The 21,065-nt window shown below is 38.2% G+C and overlaps 1 protein-coding gene across 1 annotated transcript in view; it reads right to left on the bottom strand.

Annotated features, from left to right (window-relative positions):
• TTC17 (tetratricopeptide repeat domain 17) overlaps positions 1–21,065 on the bottom strand; it is a 46,065-nt gene that overhangs the window by 7,981 nt on the left and 17,019 nt on the right. The window contains 10 exon segments of the mRNA XM_072338758.1: positions 900–1,065; positions 1,646–1,896; positions 2,291–2,452; positions 12,667–12,853; positions 14,985–15,209; positions 17,252–17,329; positions 17,880–18,054; positions 18,572–18,687; positions 19,054–19,194; positions 20,662–20,774. Of these exon segments, the coding sequence (XP_072194859.1) occupies positions 900–1,065; positions 1,646–1,896; positions 2,291–2,452; positions 12,667–12,853; positions 14,985–15,209; positions 17,252–17,329; positions 17,880–18,054; positions 18,572–18,687; positions 19,054–19,194; positions 20,662–20,774 (1,614 nt within the window).

Raw genomic sequence — 21,065 nt, 5'->3', positions numbered from 1 at the left:
TTTACATCAGCTGAAATCATGGTAAGATGAAATGTATGTGGAACGATTATTCATCCTCTCTTCCTTCGCACCAATAGGTCCCAGAAATTCCAAGCTTTAATCAAAGTAATCAAGTGCTGGTAATTTCTGTCCAAATGAGTGCACTGACGGAACTAACTTGCACTACCTTAATAGATCTCTCCACAATACTTGCTCCTTAAGTAGCAGAAACTCCACCTCTCTCTCTCTCTGCAAACCTCCTCATCCATGTTGATGCAAGACTGTGCTCTCCACTAGCTCTACTAAATCTTCTTTTCTAATATCACCAAACATCACAGTAGAACGCTAAGTTCTATTTATTTCTACTAGGCAAGACTTTCTGTATTTTGTTTTTGAACTGCGTAAGTTATGTTTAGTCAATAATAAACTCAAGCTTTTACCCCAGCATCTCTCATCTGGTAAAAACAAAAGTAACTTCTCTTTCCATTCAGTTTTAACAAAAAATTAATTTCCTCCCCCTCTATTTACTACTTCTACTGACATTATCACTGTCTATCCACTTTTACCACTTTTTATCCATAAGTTCTGAGTATTATCTTGAAAGTTTTCATACAGTGAATGAAGTTACCCTGTATTTCATGAAGAAGGTACTCATGAGAGAGATCTGTTGGTTTTCCACATTCTCATCTAGAAGGTATATTTCACTATGTCATTTTTGTAGTGCATATTTATGGTAATAAGCCAGTGTAAAATAAAAGTTGCCATGAAATAAACTACAGTCTAGAGGAAGGTGTCCCTGCCTACAGCAGGGGGTTGGAACTGGATGGCCTTAAAGGTCCCTTCTAACCCAAATCACTCTATGATTGTACAGTAATTCAAAACCTGCAAGGGATTTCCTTTCTCTTGAGGTGGCAAATTACCTATTGGTCCAGGAGAAGGTATCTTTGGTCCACTGATTTCCAAGGCAGTTCGGTAGAAGTTTTCATTTTCTCCATTAGTCCCTTCTTCTCTGTTTCTCCCAGTTGGCTCCTGGAGATCCAGGTTATCAGCTTTTGGTTTCTTTAAACGTTTGACCTGAAAAGTGATCTACCAAAAGGACAATATTGGCAAGGTTAACATTAAGGAACACCACAAATGTTATCTGCTCCAATACGCTACCTGTTCTAGCCCAAAGATTCAATTCCAAAGATGTTGTGATGAGATCTCATCTCTTCCCCATCTCAACTTATTCTCTAAGCCTGCTCATTTTCAATGCATCACGCTATGCCAACAACATACAACTTCAACTTTTAACCTAAGAGAAAACCAATTTAACCTCCGAAGAGCTGAAATGCATTTCTCATTACATATTTTGTTTGCAATGTGATGACTACAGGTATTTTGTTAGAAAAACTAGGACATCTGGTTAAAATCTTGTCTCCTTTCTAACTCTGTATAGGTAGCGTGGAGGCATCCAGCAACATCCAACACCCAAGCACCTGCTGTTGATAATCAATGATATTAGTTTTAGTGGAAGCCTTTCCTTTGGAATGGACTGAAACGAGCAGTTCATTTCACATAAACCAGCTCTCTGTAACCCACAGGGGAAGTTCCCAGAAACTGTCCTAGTCTTTCCCTCTCTAAAAGTTAGTTGGTACAAGACTTCTACAAACTCATCCGAACTTACCCATTCAGCTTCATCATCATCACCACAGTCTCCAAAACAGGAGCTTGCCAGGCCATCCTGAGCTCCCTTCTTTAGGACACGGATTCCCTGCAAGTCCATCCGACGACCTTTTACTTCCAGAGCCCCTTCAAAAGCTTCTTGAGGCCATGAGTTTTCAAACTCATCCACCAAAGCCAGCATCTCTTCAGACATCTGATCATCTTCTAAACTCTCCACTCCTTCTGAATCATTGCTTTCTGCAGTAACAGTGTCTAAAAGGGAATACCATAGCCTCACTTTTTCCTACCTTCACCCATAGTTTTTTTTTTATGAAAGATTTTCTTTTTTTCTTCCCCTTTTCCCCCATGATCTGACTCTTTCATTTGCACAGACTCCATACTCACTCTATGCTGCATATGGAGAAAGGGACTAGAGAATGCAAACTATATCCTTTACCTGGGAAAGCATCCTAACCTTTGATTTCACTTTTTGATTATATGCACTTTCATGTCAGGCTTGGAGAGGAACAGTAAACACAACAAAGTATTACTCTCCACTTTACAGGCAGAAGGGAATAATGTAGCTCCTTGGAGGAAGGAAGACAGCTCTTCCAAAAAACCTAGAAAATCATTCATCTGTCAGTACTGAACTTTAAGGCTGACTTACTTTCCAGTCTCAAGATGGAGGGATCCTTTACAGAATGCTGAGTTTCTGTATCTTCTATACCTCCCCCAGGGTGTCCTGCCATTTCTGTGACTGACTCATGGTGGTCTTCAAAGTATTTCTCCTTGTCATGACTACCTTCTGCACTTTTTTCATGACAGTGACCTAAAAGAGAAGAATGTATTGATACACCACATAAGACTGTTCCTTTTGGACATCAGCACACAGTCTTGTAGATTTCTACACGCAGATTAGTAGTACAGTTTCACAAAGTATTAAAGCCATTGCTCAGCGGAAAACAAAAACAAACCAAAACAACCCTGCTCCACCTTCTGACATGGTAGATTATCTAAAAAAGTTATAGAAAACATTTTTATGTATACACTGTGAATGACTAATGAAAGAAAACACAAACATCTTTTGATAGGAAGCAGCACAGTACTTGAGAAATAACTGTGTGGTGGTAGCACCTTCAACGAGTGTTTCCGAAGTGTATTTTTAGTGACACTGCACTGCACATGGGGGGCCATTTGGAAAAATTCCAACACAGAGCTGCAATGAGTCGTCCTAAAGACAGCCAGCCAGCTTGCAATTAGGCCATAAGATAAGCAAATGTTCAAACCAGAAGCTGGTAGCTTCAGAAACTGTCCTAACATCTACCATGCAATTATATTCTTCCCTTCCTACTTATTCTATCAGCGACTCTTTCTTTAATCCTCTCACATCTCCCTCTGTGCTGTCAATTAAAAGAAAAAAATCATCAGTTTCACTGCAAAAAAAATCTCTCCAATCTATGGAGACCCTCATGTTTATTTCACAGAGAATGTTGAGTACAGAATGCTAAAGCTTAAACTACTCCCCCTGCCTGCCATCAAAACCAGTCCGATTTTGATGCAAGTCAAGTGCTAATCAGAAATGTAATGACCAAAACTCACTTTGAGGAAGGTCAATTCATCATTAGTACAAAGATGGGGGGGGCGGAAAGGGGGACAAAATACAGATAACTATTTTTTGAGATAAAGACACCAAAAAAAAAAAAGAAAAAAAAAAGAAAAAAGCTAGAAATAGCAAGTGAGAGGGAAAAAAAGACACAATTCTACTTAAGACTAACCTTATTAATATTAATTTACAAATAGTAACAGCTAAAAGCAGACTGGATGAGAGTGCTGGCCTTCTTGGGATCTAAGAGCTGCTATATATAGAAATCCAGGTGGCCTGATTTTTTGAAATTACTGCTTTCAGTTGCCTGATGTCACAGAAGGAAAAACAGGCTGGCTGAAGAAAGAAGAGAAGGTCTTGGATGAGCTTTGCGTGGACCTGGTGATAAGGAAACACCGCCCTCAGAATGTTACAGCTTGTATCAGCTGCGTGCCTGCAGAATAACTGGGAAGAACACCCAGGACAAGTTCTACCAAAGGAACAACGTAGCTCCAGGTTCCAGGAACATTCCCTGGTGACAAAGCATGACCCATGTCATTTCAGTGCCTACTGCACACCACTTGGGTGAAGGACAAAAGTGACTGCTGCCCTAGGAATGCTCAATTATACAGTATTTCTTCTTATTCACAAATACTCTGGTTGTTCACATGCGCACATGTGAATTTTGGGTGTAAAGACCAGACACAGGGATTACGGTTACAAAATCTGAAGTCTAAAACCACTTCACAGTACTTGATTCTCCAGCTTGCTGCATAAAAATGTACTGAAGAAGGATCTCATTGTTGCTCATTCATTTCCTGGGAGCAGATGTTGTGACTTTGTATCTGAACTCAGAAATTCCAGATAAAAGCACATTGGACTGTCCTACCCTGTGTATTCAAAGACTTGGTTGTTATGTGACAGTCAGTGGAAAAAAAGATGTTACAGACAGAACACGTGTAGTCTTCTGAATTTTATATAATATTAAAAATAATATAAATAATGCATTATTTACAAGGGAGGGGAAATAAGACAAATAAATAGTCTAACCATGGCTATTTAATGTAAAAACTGGGAGAAGAAATGAGAAAAGTTCATAAGTTATAAAGCAAATCCACTGGATAGAGAAAGCAATACAGATTCTGAAACAAAGCACGGGGATCCTAAATATGAAAAGCAGAAAACAGTATTGTTTGTTAGAGGTCTCTATTCCTCATGTCATTTTAATCTGCTTAATTTTGTGAAAGTGCTTGTACGGCACTATTGCAAGACACGGTCTCAACCAACCTTCCATGAGGGGTTGCCATACGCTTTAAGTACAGAAAAGATCTGATAAGGTCATCCTTTCCATCTAACATTGACCATTTTGATTTTCAGGGCTCCTCTTCAATTTCCACCAACGCATTAGCACCTACTACAGCCATTATAGCCATAGAACTACACAGCAAGAAGTCAAACTCCATGATTCCTGATGCACACTCAAAACCGTATTCTTCACAAAGAAATGTAATGACAGTAACTACCTTTTCTTATGAAGAGAGTAGCATACTACTCTTTAAACGTGAAAACTAATAACAATAATCTCATTAGACCACACGAAAACTTTGGTGGTGCTTTCTGCCTCAGTGATACTGCATTTTTAGTATTAAATATATTCATTAGAGAAACAAAACTGAAGAACAACATATTGCCATCTATCATTTTATAGGACAAGTCCTGTCCAGCTCTCTTTGAGCAAACCTCCTTCAGGCAACATCGAAAAAATGAGCTCTGACTTGGACAGTATTAATAACTCCAAGGAATACATACTGCACAGCCCAATTACCTTCATGTTTCAAGGTGGACAGATCATTTCATAAAGCTCCTGTGAGCTATTAACAGAAAACGTGTTATTCTGATTGCATATGAACAGATATTTGGTTGCAAAAGAAACTGATGATCTTTAGACCAAGACATTTGTTGAGGGGGAAAAAAAATCCAGGCCAGTTACAAGTTTTTCAAAGCAACAGGGTGAGCAGTAACAAGAAAAGAGGCACATCTTTAGCAACTATTGCTGCTCTGAAAGACTGAATTATGAATTATAATGCTTCTATTAGGATTTTTGCTCTAAAACTCATGCATTCCTTTTCTTACTCATTCCCTTTGTTTTAATTTAAAAAACAAAACAAAACAAAAAAAACCCAAAACAACAGAAAACACAACACATTTACGCTTCAAAGATAAAATAAAATCCCACGATTGAGCTACAAAAGCAGAAACTGCAAACCACATTGCAATGACAGAACAGGGCTGTCACTGGAAACCCAACAAATCCACCCGAGTTGCATGACTGAATGGTACTCCAGTAGCCATTTCAGAGCCATCAATTAACAATAACCTCGCTATGCAATACTGACACTAGTACTCAATGGGTCTACATTTAACCAAGGACGAATACACAAGCTTTATGACATATTCCCTGTATGTTCTAGGGCTCAGAAAAGACACAAAGCAGATGGGCTGCCTGCACCATCAGCAGCACAGAACTGCCAGAAGCCTTGTTGCACACTTGAAAAGCAAAGCAGTCCATCCAGCAGTAGCTCTTGCTCCCTAAAGCCAACAATACCACTGCTTGATTCAACAAGGCACGACGAGGTTTTGCAATCATAATACAAGTGTCCCTCCAGTATCTTTTACAGCTGTAACGTGCTCTGGTGATCACTAAAAATTGCACCTACTATCCACATATCACCACTGTTATTATTCTGGAATAACAAAGGACAGGGGTAGCAAGTTCCCTCTCAGGCCAAGTATATCTAGTCAGGTATCAATACTGATACCAGCCGAGAATGACAGTGGCAATGCTTCAACATTTGGACTAAGCTTTTGATATGTTTTCTGCCAAAATGGAAGCACCCTTTATTTTAAGCATTATTCCTTTCATAAAAACCCTCCCTTCCAATATTTGGGATACAGGATAGAACCAAAAGAAACCTCCTCCTCCCAACTCCCCAAAAAAACTAACCTACAAAAACACCATTTTCAATGTCAGAGCAGGACATTTTGCTAACAAAAGGATAAAAGCTTAACAACCAGCAATGAAGAGCTCTACAAAAGTAGTATCAAGCATTGTGAAAGCTTCATAAATTCCTACCACATCTTAAGTTCCTCCCCTCCCCTAGAAAACGGGTTAGTGGCAACTTAACTCAAAGATGACGAGGGGCATACTCAAATCCAGTAGTCATAAGAGTGCACTACATAACAAGCTTTGGTTTGATGCATAGCAAGTAACAGAACAATTTGCACGCTCAAAGTTTAGACTCATGCACACAAAATGAAGCATTCATTTTTTTATTATTATTATTTATTCAAATACCGGATTTTCAATTAAGAGGATTATATTGTTAAACAATTGCTCTCACTTGTAGCAAAATAGTTTTAAAATGTGATTTGTAACCAAATGATGCCACTAAATTGGCTTAGCTATAGATTTAAAGATTATCTACTTGTCTCATTACAAGAGCTCTAAGCAAAGCTTTAAAAAACACACAGATGCCAACCATATACGGCCAGATCTCCTCTTCATGCTGACAGAAACACACCTCAATACTGTGTAGCAGACTAGTCCCTGATACAGACACATATCTTCTTTATGAAATATAAGTGATGAAATACACACACACAAAAAAAGGAATACAAACCTGTTAAAACTTGAACACAGGGCAAGGGACATACCTGCTAAACTTCTTGAAGAATTCAGCAGTCTACTATGTAGCAGAATAGAACACTTCAAACTAAACAGTCCCAAAACACCTCTTTCATAACTAAAAACGGGAAGGGGAAAATCAAGGAGGTTGACTATCTAAAGCCTTCACTGTGCTCCTTCCTCACTATCCATTGCAATAAGAGGTGTTGCTTTTACATTACTACAATGCACACCTAAAAGCCATGACTTGCTCTACGATGCCTAGAATAGTATCCAAAATACAATCTAAATTGAAATTCTCAAACCTTGTTAGTAGCTAAGAGAGACTGGAATACAGCCCATTCAGAGTGTGATGGTACTACATAAAGAGTAGCAAGGTAAGCAGCACTCCAGCCTGAATTTCAGTTTGTGCTTCAGAAATAGCCTTTCTATCATTATTATTATCATTATTGTTATTATTAATTTTGGAGAAAGAGGGGGAGAAAGTAAGAGAAACAAACACATATCAATTCCAAAGATTAAAGTCTGTTCTCAGTGAGTTCTCCTGCATGCTCCTGTATTTTTTTCTATAATGTCAAATAAAATACCTACCTATTTATTGCTTAACATTAAATGCCCACCTACATTGGATCACAGCATAATATATGCTGTGAAGACTGAATGGTATTTTGTCCTCTGACTTCACATAATGAAGTAGACATGGATTAAGCCATGGAAATTCTTATTTTAAGTATTGCTATCATAAAGCAGAGACACTGTTTCATGTTTGTTTTGCTCTTATCTTTCCTCCGTGTTCAGCCCTATATACCTCTTATGCTAAGCATTAAATATTTTGCACGTCTCAAGTCCAATTGTTAGATCTCATATTTGTGAATTCAGTATCTACAAACTCGAGTTTAAAAGAGACTAAACACAGGAGCAGCCTACTCTAAACATTAACCCCAGAACAGCTAACAGTTACTCATAATGAGGTTAGTTAACTTTCCACTTCTCTCAACACAGACACTAGAAAGCCTGATGGGTGTACAATGACGTTATGCACGTAGATTTAACTACCACAGTCTGTAAGATCTGTACTAGATGGTGAATTTAAACAGGTTTCTGGAGTGATCTGATTTTGCATTTTTAAGAAAATAGTTTCGATAGGTCATATTTCACGTTCATCTGCACATCTTTTCTCTGTACAACACTGCTTAGCCAGAGCAGATTAACAGTTAATACTAACCCACAACAACTTACAGATTTCTTTGGGACAGATACCAGCACAATCTTCCTCCTAACTGAAGATCAAAGTACAGAGACACAGACAAATTCAAATAGCAAAGGAAGGTGTTGACTGGCCAGGCAGGTATGCCCCTTACTAATCTAAGATAGCTTCTAAGTGTTTAGCTGTTTGTCTGACAGGTTACATTTAACACAGTTCCTTCAAAAGAGCACAGCTGTTGCTCCAGATGAAAAAGACAAAAATCAATCCTGGTTTTGACAGAGCGATGAACAATAAACAGAACCTGGATTAGCCTTTTCTAGAGCCTAGGCAGGAAACTCCTGCAGTAAATAAAGTTAGACAAGAATACCGCCAATTATCCCAGTTTAGGATTCAAGAGGAAAACATTCTCCTCTCAATGCCAGCATCGTACAAAACAATAAAACAGGCCCTGCAAAAATACAGGAATTTGGTGAAGAATTTGCTTCCTCCCCAGAACTGCTGCATCCAAAAAGCATCTATTTCTTCCTCTAGGGAAACTGGAATTGTCCCAGTTTTGGTCACCAGTAGCCAGAATGGATGATAGATTTCAAGCTTTGACGATAATCAGAGCACAGCAGATTCTCATGTGAACCAGGCAACCAACCTTAAAAGGAAACAAATCAATAAAGTAGACAGATCAGGGGTAGTTAAGTGCCTGGCACTCCATGGCTCAGCATGCAGTGCTCATTTTAATCTGAGCACATGGCATTGCATGCTGCTTTGAGACAATCTCAACACGACTCATTACAGGCTGAAGCTACACATCACAACTTTATAAGTTCTCAGATTTAAGCCAAGTGAATACAGCCTACAAGGCATTGGCAAGTTGTTAATGAGACTAAACAATGCCTTGTCAGTTCCCCCATACCTGGAGGTCAGGTTCTTTCTTCCAAATATGCTTTAACCAACTCACTAATACAGTCTATGCAGATTTACTACACACTTGTTAGCACAAATGCATCTGCCTTGTGATGTAATTAGGCAACTACCATTCTCCCTAAAAAGCCTTTCAAACATACTTAGATGGACGTTTCGATAAAGGTCTAGACCTGAGCAGAGCATCTTCAGATTCTGTAAGAAATATGAACAGCTGCATGCAAGAAATCACCTCTGGCCAACATTGCCTCCTAAAAGGAGACGAAGGCAGACAGTAGCAAATGCGTCTCATTTCCTCTACATCCCTATCACGATAAATAAATCACCAAGAGCATTGCAGAGAAACGTTAATACACCTGAAAACTAAAAATGAAGGTATCAAGTTTTAAAAGATTCGGTCAGAAAGGGAATCTTTTCTCTTTCATCCTAACCCCTGATGATCGATCCTCCTATTACACGAGCATGCAATTATGCTGAAGTAACAGAAAGATCCAGATAGTATATCAGGAAGAATCATTTGCGCTACGAAGGCAGACAAAAATGGGAATTGTCATACTCTATTTCATCTAATACTGTACTACTTTCTTACTGTACTACTACTTAAGAACATAAAAAATGAGTATTTCACACCTCTGTGTTAGCACACACAGTACTGTAAAGGAAATATATGTTTGTCTTGGCATACTGGGGATTTTGCTTAGAGTTTGAGTAGCTGAAACTGCTATAAAAAACCTGAAGCAATTGCAACCATTAAGATTCTAAGGCTTCAACTGTGATGTTGATTTAAGTAAGTTATTTAATCTGCCCATAGGTAAACTAATGGGATTTTAAGCAGAGATTCTGTTTTCAGGTGAGCCTCTCCCTTTTCAGGTCTATCTGCTTGAAGGTCTGAGCTTACTAGCTTTGTAGAACATTATGTGCTGGGAGATAAAAGAAAACATATATACTTCAGCACTCAAATATCTTTTCCTCATGTTCTATTTTAAGATGAAGCAGATGAAATAAACCAAGAGTTCCATTTTAATGCAGTATGGAATATTTGCACCACAAGAGGGCACTAAGCCCATACTTAAAACATTGCTGCTAAGCCAGCAGCTCAGAATGTGTAGAAGTACACACTGCTTTTACAAATTTACATACTCACTACACACAAGTATTTGGAGATCTTGATAGTATACAAAGAGAAATTCCTAGCATGCTCTCAGTGTCTCTGCTTCCAGAAGAGTAGCACAAAGCTTTTTGTAAAAGCACTACCATGCCAAGTAATGAGACAGTAAGACCAGAGACACTCGAAGCTTAAAGCAGGTTATGCTTCTTGTCTGGAATGCCATTCCACTAATAGAAAAGTTAAAGAACTTGAACTTCGATCTTGTTTAAAAGAACATGAAGGGCATGAGCCCTCACATGCATGAAGTGACTTGAGTTTGAGACACAATTTTATGTCTAAAACAGAAAAGACAGTACGAGGATGCAGTGCAGACAGGAACATATTAGCAAACATTCAGCAAAGTCAGCATCAGGGCAGCACACTTCAAGTCCTGTACTAACAACAAATGTCACAACATGCTTCAGAAAATTCCTGTTTCACGTGTATGAAATATCCATGACACATAATGTAACCTAATACAAGACCACAAATTCAAAACTTTGATCCTACATTCAATTCACTGAACCATGCACCCAACTCCCCAAAGCATTTGCTGCAAGAGCGTACAGCCCAAAGCACAGGCAGCCCTACTATTGTTACTTTCCAAAACCTCGAAGAAATGCTCCAAGTTAGTTATTAGACCAGAAACAACACTTGACATTCCAATTTCTGGGTGATTTTTCCAGTGGATCAGGTACTGCAAAGCAGCTATTCTTTAGTTCCCGAAGGAGATGGAGGAAGTAAATTATCCATTTTGGACTCACCTTCAACTTTCCCATAGCCTGTCAAGTTTTCTTTCAAGTCTGTTGAGAGGAAGAGCAGGGGAAAAATATTTCCCCAAACCATATGACAATAAGATTTGTCTGACTTTTCATTTATTTCTCATTTTTTATTTAAAACACAAATCATCACCAGGGCTGAATTAGCCAGCACGTTTATTTTACACTCTGCAGAAGAAGGTACAAAGAACATTTACACTATCTGTCAGGTTCATGCTTTCAGGTTTTTCTTGCACCCAGACAAAAGATGACCTAAAGGGTATTAGAGATAAAAATGAAAGAGAGAGAAATATTAAGACAGAAGGATTCCCATGAAAAGGCAAAAACATAAATAAAGAGTAGAATACTACAATTCTGAGTCAGAAAGAGACCCTCAAGATGTGCTTTCATACCAAATTTCTACACTGAACCAAACAGCATTCAGTTCTCTGCAAAACTGGCTTGCTAAAGTATGTGAAAACGCAGGAGGCCATATAACATACTATTATTCTAATGATACAGTTGATATCACCAACACTGAAATAGTCCATATTTAGGAAGTATATGAGGCCTCTTGCCTGTATTTAGGCAGCCTAATTGTAGACACAAAACCAAAGAAAGTTTTTTCCATGTTTCTCCCCTGGATGTTGTATTATAGAACAAAACAACAAACAAACAAGCAACAACAACAACAACAAGCAAGAGAGAAAGCCCTAGTAATGCTAAAAATCAGAAGCATTACTCTTATATGTTCATTGACAAAGGAAGAAGATGCCTTAGTGACAATTTGCAAGAAATCTGGGTTATTAAGCATATTGATAAAGGTTCTTTAAATTGCTTGTGAGTAGCATATTAGCTACGTCTAAGAACAGGGAAAGTACTGGAAATACTTAGTGAGATCTACAGAACAAAATCTGTCTCCAAAAGCCATTTGTGGGGGGTTTCATTCAAGTAGATACTAAGAGTAACAAAGCATTATACCTCAACTTCTAAGTAAAAGTATTTTAGTTGGGAGAGATTGGGTTCAAAGACATTCACTTTACAGATTTTTGTGAGTTTAAAAGCAGTGAGCACAGACCCCATATAAACAAAATAATACTGTCACAACTCTGACTATTCCATAGAGACTGAATACTATAAAATGACATCCAATAGACTGAATGCAATGGAAGGATAAGAAAACTAGAGCTGTTCCTTGCCAGTTTCTTCAGCTTTGAGAAAACAAATCCATCCGACTGTAGAACTTGAAAGGATGTACAAAGGGGCTGTTGAGTAGCCAAGCAGTAGCAACTGTACACTTCTCTAAGTATTCAATCCAGCATTCCTCATTTACCACTAAGAGATATCAGTTAGGTTGTTAAGGTATTACTGACATACTCAGGAAGTAATTTACACTCACTGGTAGCCCTCTAGATATTTAAGAACCCATCCTCAAGCACTTCTTGGCATCTGAATAGGGAGCTAGGAGATATGATTTAGTGGTTTTCTGTACGTATGGTAAAGGGAGGACGATTAGAACAGATGATCTTGTAGGTCCTTTCCAACCTTGTGATTCTATGATTCTTAATGGCCTATAACTTTTCCATTAAAAGCAGAGCCTCAACTTTGGTACTAATGGGGAGAATACACTACAGAGCAAAAGGGAGGATCCTCAAAAAGAAACAGCACAATGAACATGAATTCCAGGTACACCACTCAAGGCAGATGGACACTACTTCACCCACAGTCCATCTTCCAGCAATTGCTTACCACTGCACACAGAAGAGGTGATGTTGTAAAGAAAAGGATAGAACTGCAAACAGCGGATCATCTTCAGGCTGCTTTCACATTCCAAACACTTGGTAGTCAAATCCAGCGCATGTCTGAAAGCCTGCAGGGCTCCACTAATGTTGTTCAGAGCCAGATAGGCATTTCCCAGGCTCAAATAAGTCAGGGGCTATGAAGAAAAGAACAACACACCTCAGCATAAGTAGTCTTAGCAGTTGAAATGGAAACTGACTAGGCACATCTCCTGCCAACCCACACCCTCCCCAATTTGCCTGGAAGGAATTGGGAAAGCTTCTTCAATAGGGATTGCCTATTCTTCAAACTCAGAACTAACAGCTTGATGCATTTGTGCTAAACAAAAACTGTTCTGACATAAGGTTATGTTCTGGATTCCAACTTCCTACGATGAAAAACAGCTGTTAAATACACGCTGAGATGAAGCATTAAATACTTAACTATAAACCACCACAAATGTAATGGTCACTGCACAGAACATTTGATGATATCTTAGAACTACCAGAAGTCAGCAAAAGCATACAAATATTACTACAGCTCTAGAAGGATAGATGCATTTCATTTGTCAATAATATTCAACACTTACTTGAGCAGAACTGGGCTCCTGAAAACACCAATTTCACACTAGCTTAGAGATGAACATTTATTTTCAACTCTTTATAAAAACTTCATATTTTTACCCTCTGATTTTGGCAAGTCTCTACATAACATTTGTAAAGTATGGATTACAAACACCCTTTTCACTGGATAGAATTTAATCAGAGAATACAGGCACATAGCAAAGCATTACTTTTTGTTTATCTGTTGACTGAAAACAATCTTTCACTTACACACAAAGAATATAGTAGTTAATATAATGCTAGAATAATTACTATAATATTGTAACATAGCAGTCATTTTTTCCCTTCCCAAGTAATTTTACACTCATTATCTGAAAATCTGGAGACTGACCAACAGCTTCAGATTTTCCACACTCAGCTTCTATCATTAAGCATTATTCAGAAAAAGATGCAACTTGAGCAAATGCATTCCAATTTTTCTTTTTAACGAGCTTTTGCTCACAGAGCACATGCTTAACTCCCTGCTACTGTAGTTCACTTTTATTTATACCTACTTTTCATTATATTCCAGGAAGTTTCATTTGAGCACAGATTTTCCTGCCTTTTTTTGTTTTAATGGTATTTTTTACAGGACCGTGACTGACTGAAAGAATAAGAGCAGGCATTACTGCAGTAGGCAAGACTCACCAACATCTCTGAGGAAATCCCTACTCCATGCAGTGTGGTCCTTAGCTACCTTTCAGTGTTGTGCCTTCAAGTGCTCCTCCCAAGGCACACCTCTTATGTTTTTTCTCTAACTCCTTCCTGCGACTCACATTGGCCAGATCCCTTTATATTAGAAAGGCTTATGCCACTTCTTGCCTTTAAGTGCTTGGCGCCTGGTAGGTTACAGCCCTTTGTTCATCTTGGTGCAGAATTACAGGCATGGGAAATATTAGCTTTCGCTTCTTACAGAAGTATCACAAATTTAAGACCAAATCACTTGCCAGAGAAAAGGTGCTGTGACACAGATACATACACACCAATCTAAGTTCAGGTCCCACCTCAATTTAATTCTTTTTCTTCTCCTTTCCTTTTCACAATTGCTCTGGCCAGCTTCACAGTTTAATCAGTTTGTATGGTGTTTCTACATGAGATAGGTGCCCACCTGTGAAATGTCTATAACACTGCTGTTCAGAATTGCAAAAGCTGTTTTGAATCTGCGACTGGAAGTAAAGGCAAAAAACTCCAACACAGGTTTATACCCAGCTACATACCTTAAATCTAGGGACAAATATAACCGCACATCATAAAAACTACAAAAAGAAGTGGCAGAGAAAGATGTCTATACAGTCAAAGACCTTCACGACACACCTGCTGCTTTAAGAGTTTTTTCTTTTTGTTTTAAATCAAGATAGAACAGCAGCATTATAATCTCTTTTTAAGATGACAAGAGTTCCCAGAACATCATGATTGGGCTCCTTTGAGCCACTGGTGACACAGGCTTTTGGAAGCAAAAATGTGTCATCTATTGAGAAGCATTATGTTCCAGATGTGCATGTTCTCAGTTACCAGCTCCACCCAGTTAGAACAAGAATGTAAATGAAAATTAACATTCCTTCCAAACTACAAGCTGGAAGATAAACTGCATACTTCAGGTAAGTCAGCACAGTTACATAACATGTAGTTAGAAACTAACCAAGGAATGGAAAGGCAGCTGAACTAACAAAAAAAACATCATCTTACCTCAGAGGCGTTGATGGCCAAAGCCTGAAGCAACAGTCTGCTGGCGTCCAAATGAAGACCATAATGAATCAAGAGGTTAGCAAGATTGACCAGAGGGATGTCCTGATACTCATGTGGAGCCAAATTAAATGCTTTTTGCAAACAAGTGATAGCAAAGGTGCTATTTCCAACTGCACGCCAGTACAATCCAGCTTCATTAAGCACGAGCCATAGAGGATCTTGAGGCTACAGGAGAATTAGGGGATAGGATGAAAATACCCACAGAGGTGTTTCAGGGAGACAGAGGTGACTGCTGTCTGGTAAAAACAAAAAAAACCTTATCTCTGCACACTGTCTAACTAGGTACACATTACACTTTGCTTTGCTCACAGTTTGAGTTTTTTCAGGGCAGAGAAGTTAGCAAACTGAGGTAACGTACAGTCTGCACTGTAATTTAGCAGGACCTGCTTCTCACACCATTTACTTGTATGACCAACTTAGAACGTAAACACAAAATCCCTCAAAACACACAACTGATAAGGGTTAGTTTGCTTAAGGAAGAACATCTGTGAGCCACTTTGGAGTCTTAAAACTACATCAACATGGGTCTGTGAAAAGATGTTACCAATTTGAAGGTCAAGCACTTTCCAATCACTAGTTAGATGTGCTACCAGGTCCTATATCCTAAATCAAGATCTTTCATTTAAGGTTTCAGAGTTGTTTTTTCTTCAATTTAGTTATCTCTGCCAGTTTTACGAATAGATGTCAACATGACATGCATAAGATGCTGCCTAAAGATAGCAAGTGACAAGTGAAGGCATGTGTAATAACAGAGAAAGCATCAAATACACTTTGAATTCCTCCTCCTCTTTGACCTATGGCAGAGGAAACAAACACTCATCCTAGAGGAGAAACAGGATAATTTTAAAATCCTGACAAGTATGCACAGCTAAACAAACCAACTTCTTTCAGACAGAACAGACAGAATTGCTTTAGAAACATCAAAAGTTCCATTTCAGATCTTTCAATATTTTCAGCACTACCCAGTTATGTGTGTTGAAAAAGTTAACTGACAGAAAGATATTCCAGGTTTTACAGACACCTCACACAGAAGGGCTTTTCCTATGATTCAAGATGCACAGGAAGATATCAAAAGGATGCACTGCCTTTTCTCGTGAGTACCTTATATAATAATCTGTAATTGTAAGATTACCTAACGCCTCCGTTTTGCAATGCACATGTATAACATTACTCGCATGTTATTCACATCAAACTCCTCGCTGAACTACTTTCCAAACACAGGTCTTAATGTCCTCTGACTTAATCCCGAGCAAAATTACTAGCATTTTGTCTTTCTCAGTACAAAGATGCCAGCTGTTGCTCTCCTTCACTAGAAAGTTCATCATTAACAGAATAGGCATGGCATAGTATTGCTCCTGCAGCAGCATAAAAATCATCAAGTTCAGACTTTCAGCATGAAGGCAACTAAGTACTACAGTTAGAAACAAAGTATCAATGCACTGCAACAGTTACACTTCAGACATACATAGTATTGTTCTGAACACTGTAATAACAGAAATCAACTCCTACTGCTAATTTTTCTTCTTCCAGGTAAGACAGATGCACATAGTAACTGCTACTGATTTTAGACTCAAAACAGTGCATACATACAATGCCTTGACACAATTTATAGAAGATAGTTACTTGGAGAGAGATCAGCTTGACATGTCATAAAGAGCCAACCTCTATCTCAATGCTTCCTGTCAACTGAATAGTGATGAGTCTCAAAGGCCCCAAGCAAGATGGAGGTGGCATTCTGCAGGGTGTTACACAGATGTACATTCTCTGCCCCAGAGTGCTAATTATCCTGACAGAAAACTGACAGTGGGTTGTTTGCCTTTGGAGTATGGGGTTGGGGAACTAGTGAGGAGGAGGAAGAGTAAAAGGCAGACATGCTGGGAGAGGTGGAAAAGGGAGTAAGTGCAAGCTGTTTTGTTCATCTAAACAAATGTCTGTCAGGATTAACTAATACATTGATGCTCAATATCCTGCAGTCACAAAAGGAACAAGTAACCCAGGGCTATGTGGTATACACTGAGCTAAAGGAAACAGCTGCTTCTCCATACGTTTGGACTTCTCTTACAAACCTGAATTTTCAAGCTATTTTCATCTCACTTACAGGCACAGCAAATCTTTACTTCTAAAACAAATCTGACTGTTTTACAAGTATAGAAAGAAGCTTCAAATAAGAATTCCTCGTTTATCTTGTGCTACAAATTTTGACTTACCTTCTTCATGGCGTGATCAAGAAATGCTTCCATCTTCTCCTGTGTAATAGCTTGATTGTCGATTCGAGAATGCAAGATCTGGACAGCAGGATTTTATTTTTACAAGTGAAATTTTACAAGGTATAGCTAAGTTCATCATTTAAGTCTCACTTCCCTAAGTATTCCTTTTCGTTTACTAAGTATTTTCTAAATCAATCATTAGATATTCATATCACATAAACAGCCAACCTACAAAAAACAATATGGAGTAATCTCACCTTAATGTTACCTATTAGGAAGAATACAAGTGATACTGGAAATCCCAAGAAGATGAATCACACCAAGTAACTCTTAGAAGTTTCAAAGTAAAGTAGTAACTTTAAATGAATTAACTTCCTTGTTTTGTGTGCTTTTGGTCAGCATTTAAGAGAGGTCAGACAACAGTCTTATGCTGAGTGACATGATCTCCCTTCCTTCAGCACTATTAGAAAGCATTTGCTTCCACATTTCCAAAAAAAATAAGAAAGAAGGAAAGCAAGCAAGTCATCTTTTAAATATCAGAAATGGTTGATATCCTGAACAAGACTTCTAAGGCAAAAAAGAGGAAAAACTTAAAAACAGATGAGACTCAGAGAGATGTTTCTCTTACTTGTCTTGCTTGATCATCTGGCATCTTCATTTTCAAATCAAGATTACCATCTAGTTCTTTGACGAGTACGTAGAGAGATTCGTTGTTACGAGCATCAGTAATGGAAGAACAGTCTGGTACCTGGGTGTCTTCATGCCCAACAGCTTCTCTTGGGATATTTAGGATTGACTGGACTCTAGCAATAAGGAGAACCAAGATGAATCAGTAGCTTCCCTACTACTACTGCAGTGCTAAGTGAATAGAATAGTATAACATTATCATGACCTATGAAAGTAGCTATTGCAGCACAGACATTTTTATTTTACCCTATTTAATATTAAGCACTGTTGTCTATTCCACAACTAAGCTGTTTTTCTACCTCTGTCCCAAAAGAATAATCCACGTTCATACCTGGATTTAAATCCTCATTCTTTTAGTAATATTGTAGATGCTTCTTGTATTCACTTTGTACTAAAAAAATCAACGAACAATCACCATGAAATTGGGTCTGTTACAGTTATAGAAATAACAACAGTAAAGGAAAATCTCCTTCACTGGGATGGCCAAAGAAAGAGATCTGAATGCACTTGTGCTGTTGAACATGAGTTGCATCCACCCTATCCAGAAAGAAAATGCTCATTAAAACATTAAGTGCCAAAAATTCTAAGTATGAAACTAAATTAGAAATATTTAAAAATAAAATTAACACTTGCCTGAATCCCCTGTTTTCTGGGGGCAGAAAATAAGTTGGCAGCTCTTCTGGATCAGGAATTTTGGGGAAAGACTTGACACACTCTGACCGCTGAGGCCAAAGAAGATGCTGTTTGTCCTAAGAGGAAAAGGAATTTTTAAAATTATTTTCTCAACATTTTCAATATTTCAGTGAAGAAGTTAATAAGAACACAAGGAATAACCTGGAGGAACAAAAGAGCAGACACTTTTGAAACTATTATTTTCCAAGTTTTTCCAGAACAGCAGCTCAGTTTTCTAGCTGCACTGCTTTACTTGCAGCAGACTTCTTCTAGAGCAGCTGAGAACAACCCTGCCCATGCTTCAAATGACTAGAAACTGGTCCACAGACACTAGAGATGTTCAGCATGTTAAAGAAGTGCTAAGCACAAACAAAGACAAGATGTATGCTTTTGTAACTCCTCTTTGAAGGAGCAAAAGAGCAAAACCTATTCCATTCACTCACTCTATTGGACTCTACGCTCCACACCGAAACGACGGAACGAGCAACTGGGGAAGACTGCAAGGATTGGCTGTGGCCACTTTGGTTTGTATGAAGATCAAAATTCAGAGATGTCATACTTGAAGTTGAAGAGTCTTCACCAAACTAGAAACAAAACAGAATTCCATACAGAAGAGAGATGACGTATTAGTGGTGGAATGTCCGACCCACTAATTATGAAGTTAAACTTTATTAATGAGCTGAAATTTGGGTAGCGTTAAAAAACAATAGAAATTTAAACTTGCTCCACTCACACCACAGAAAAATACGCTGTAAAAAAGTCAACAATGAAAATACAACTCCAAATAAGCAAAAAGTGCTAGAAGATATCAAGTAAACATTTCTAGCAGATCATAAACAAAATAAGCATATCTACACCACGTATCTCGATAGTTCAAGTTGGTGTTACTAAGTCTTATGGCTTCCAAAACCTATCTTGATAACCCAAACAGGAAAAACACCCAAGAAGAAAACAACAATTAAAAATAAATAATCCTGTTTTCTAAAACCAGATAACAGGAAACTCCACAATACATTTCACATTACAAAACAAATTAGACAACAACCTTTACGTGTAGCTCTAACACATCAATGGGTTGGATTTTGTTCTGGGATTTCAGTGTTAGAACACACCCTGTTTCCAAAGCTCCCCAGTATTCCTGTATCAGATTTTCTTGGTGATCTCTCTAGCTGAAGATACACAAATAGCCAATTCTTGTTAAGTCAGGCTAACACCTGATTTTAGGGCAAAGGAGCTCTGCTCTTGCATTTGTTAACTGTGCATTGGAGATCTTTGCTCCTTCTGGTAGGGACAAAACATTAAACTGGAAGGAGTGGGCAAATGTTACATTGTTTGAGTCGCACAATAGCATAATAAACAAAAGAAATTACAAACCACTTTAAGGCCATGAAATAAAACACAATTCTGAGCTACCTATTGGAATATTGTTTCCATTAAGGAGTAGTTCTCATTCCATATCCCACACATACACTCAAAAAGAAAATCAAATCCTTAGGAATCTTTGTCTCTTTCCTGTCCTCTTTGAAGGAAAGTTAAACATTAGACTCCTGCTAGCATGCCTGAATGAGAATGCCTCATTTAAATGAGAGAAAGCTGTAACTCCTCAGAAGTGAGTGATCTTTGTCCTTCCTACAAAAAGCAGCTAGCTGTTCTATACAGGTTAAAAATGCAAAGGAGACTACAGAAGTGGCTCTTATCTCCCAGAAAAAAGAAGACTTTAGAAAAAAATATTAAAATTAAACGTAAATAACTATTTTATTTTATTTTTTTTATTAAGTAAAACAAAGCCTTACTTAATAAGAGCTTGACATTTCTAAAACCTACTATCGATCTCAGCTTGCACTACTAGCAAAGTAAACAAGCATTAAATACTTCAAACTCTAAAAAGGGGACTAGGCCACTTCTCACTATAATTCAAAATCCCCAATGGTACGTCCTCCTCTGATGAGCCTCAAAAAACCCAGAAACTCCATAAACCAAAACCTCCGCTATTTTCCTAGTGGGGAAAACAGGATGCAACTTAGAACAGCGGTATCAGTTCACAGACAAACCTGAACATATTCCACGTTCTCAAAAATGTCTCCACGGTGATAGCGAACAGGCTGGTCCCACTGGCAGTGCAAGCTGTGCTGCTGGTTGCTCAGTCTACAAATCTGATGATTCCCTGCATAGCACAAAACATGTTATTCTACAATCAAAGCGAGGTTATTGAGGAGATAAGAAGTGTGAAGTAAAAAAAAACTCCACTTCCTCCCACATAACTTTTTATTTTTTAAATCCACTCATCAGGAATTCCATCTTGTAAAGACTCACAAAACACCTATTTTGAGAACACGCCATAATCACTGGTTTTAATAAGCAAAACAGAACAACAACAACTCAGGCCACCATCATATCCAAAGAAGTTACATCTTGACATTAATATTTAGGGAGCTATAAAAAAAGGAGGGGACGT

The sequence above is a fragment of the Excalfactoria chinensis genome, chromosome 5 (assembly GCF_039878825.1).
Source record: "Excalfactoria chinensis isolate bCotChi1 chromosome 5, bCotChi1.hap2, whole genome shotgun sequence".
NCBI classification, from domain to species: domain Eukaryota; kingdom Metazoa; phylum Chordata; class Aves; order Galliformes; family Phasianidae; genus Excalfactoria; species Excalfactoria chinensis.
This window is presented reverse-complemented; position numbering and strand designations above follow the sequence as displayed.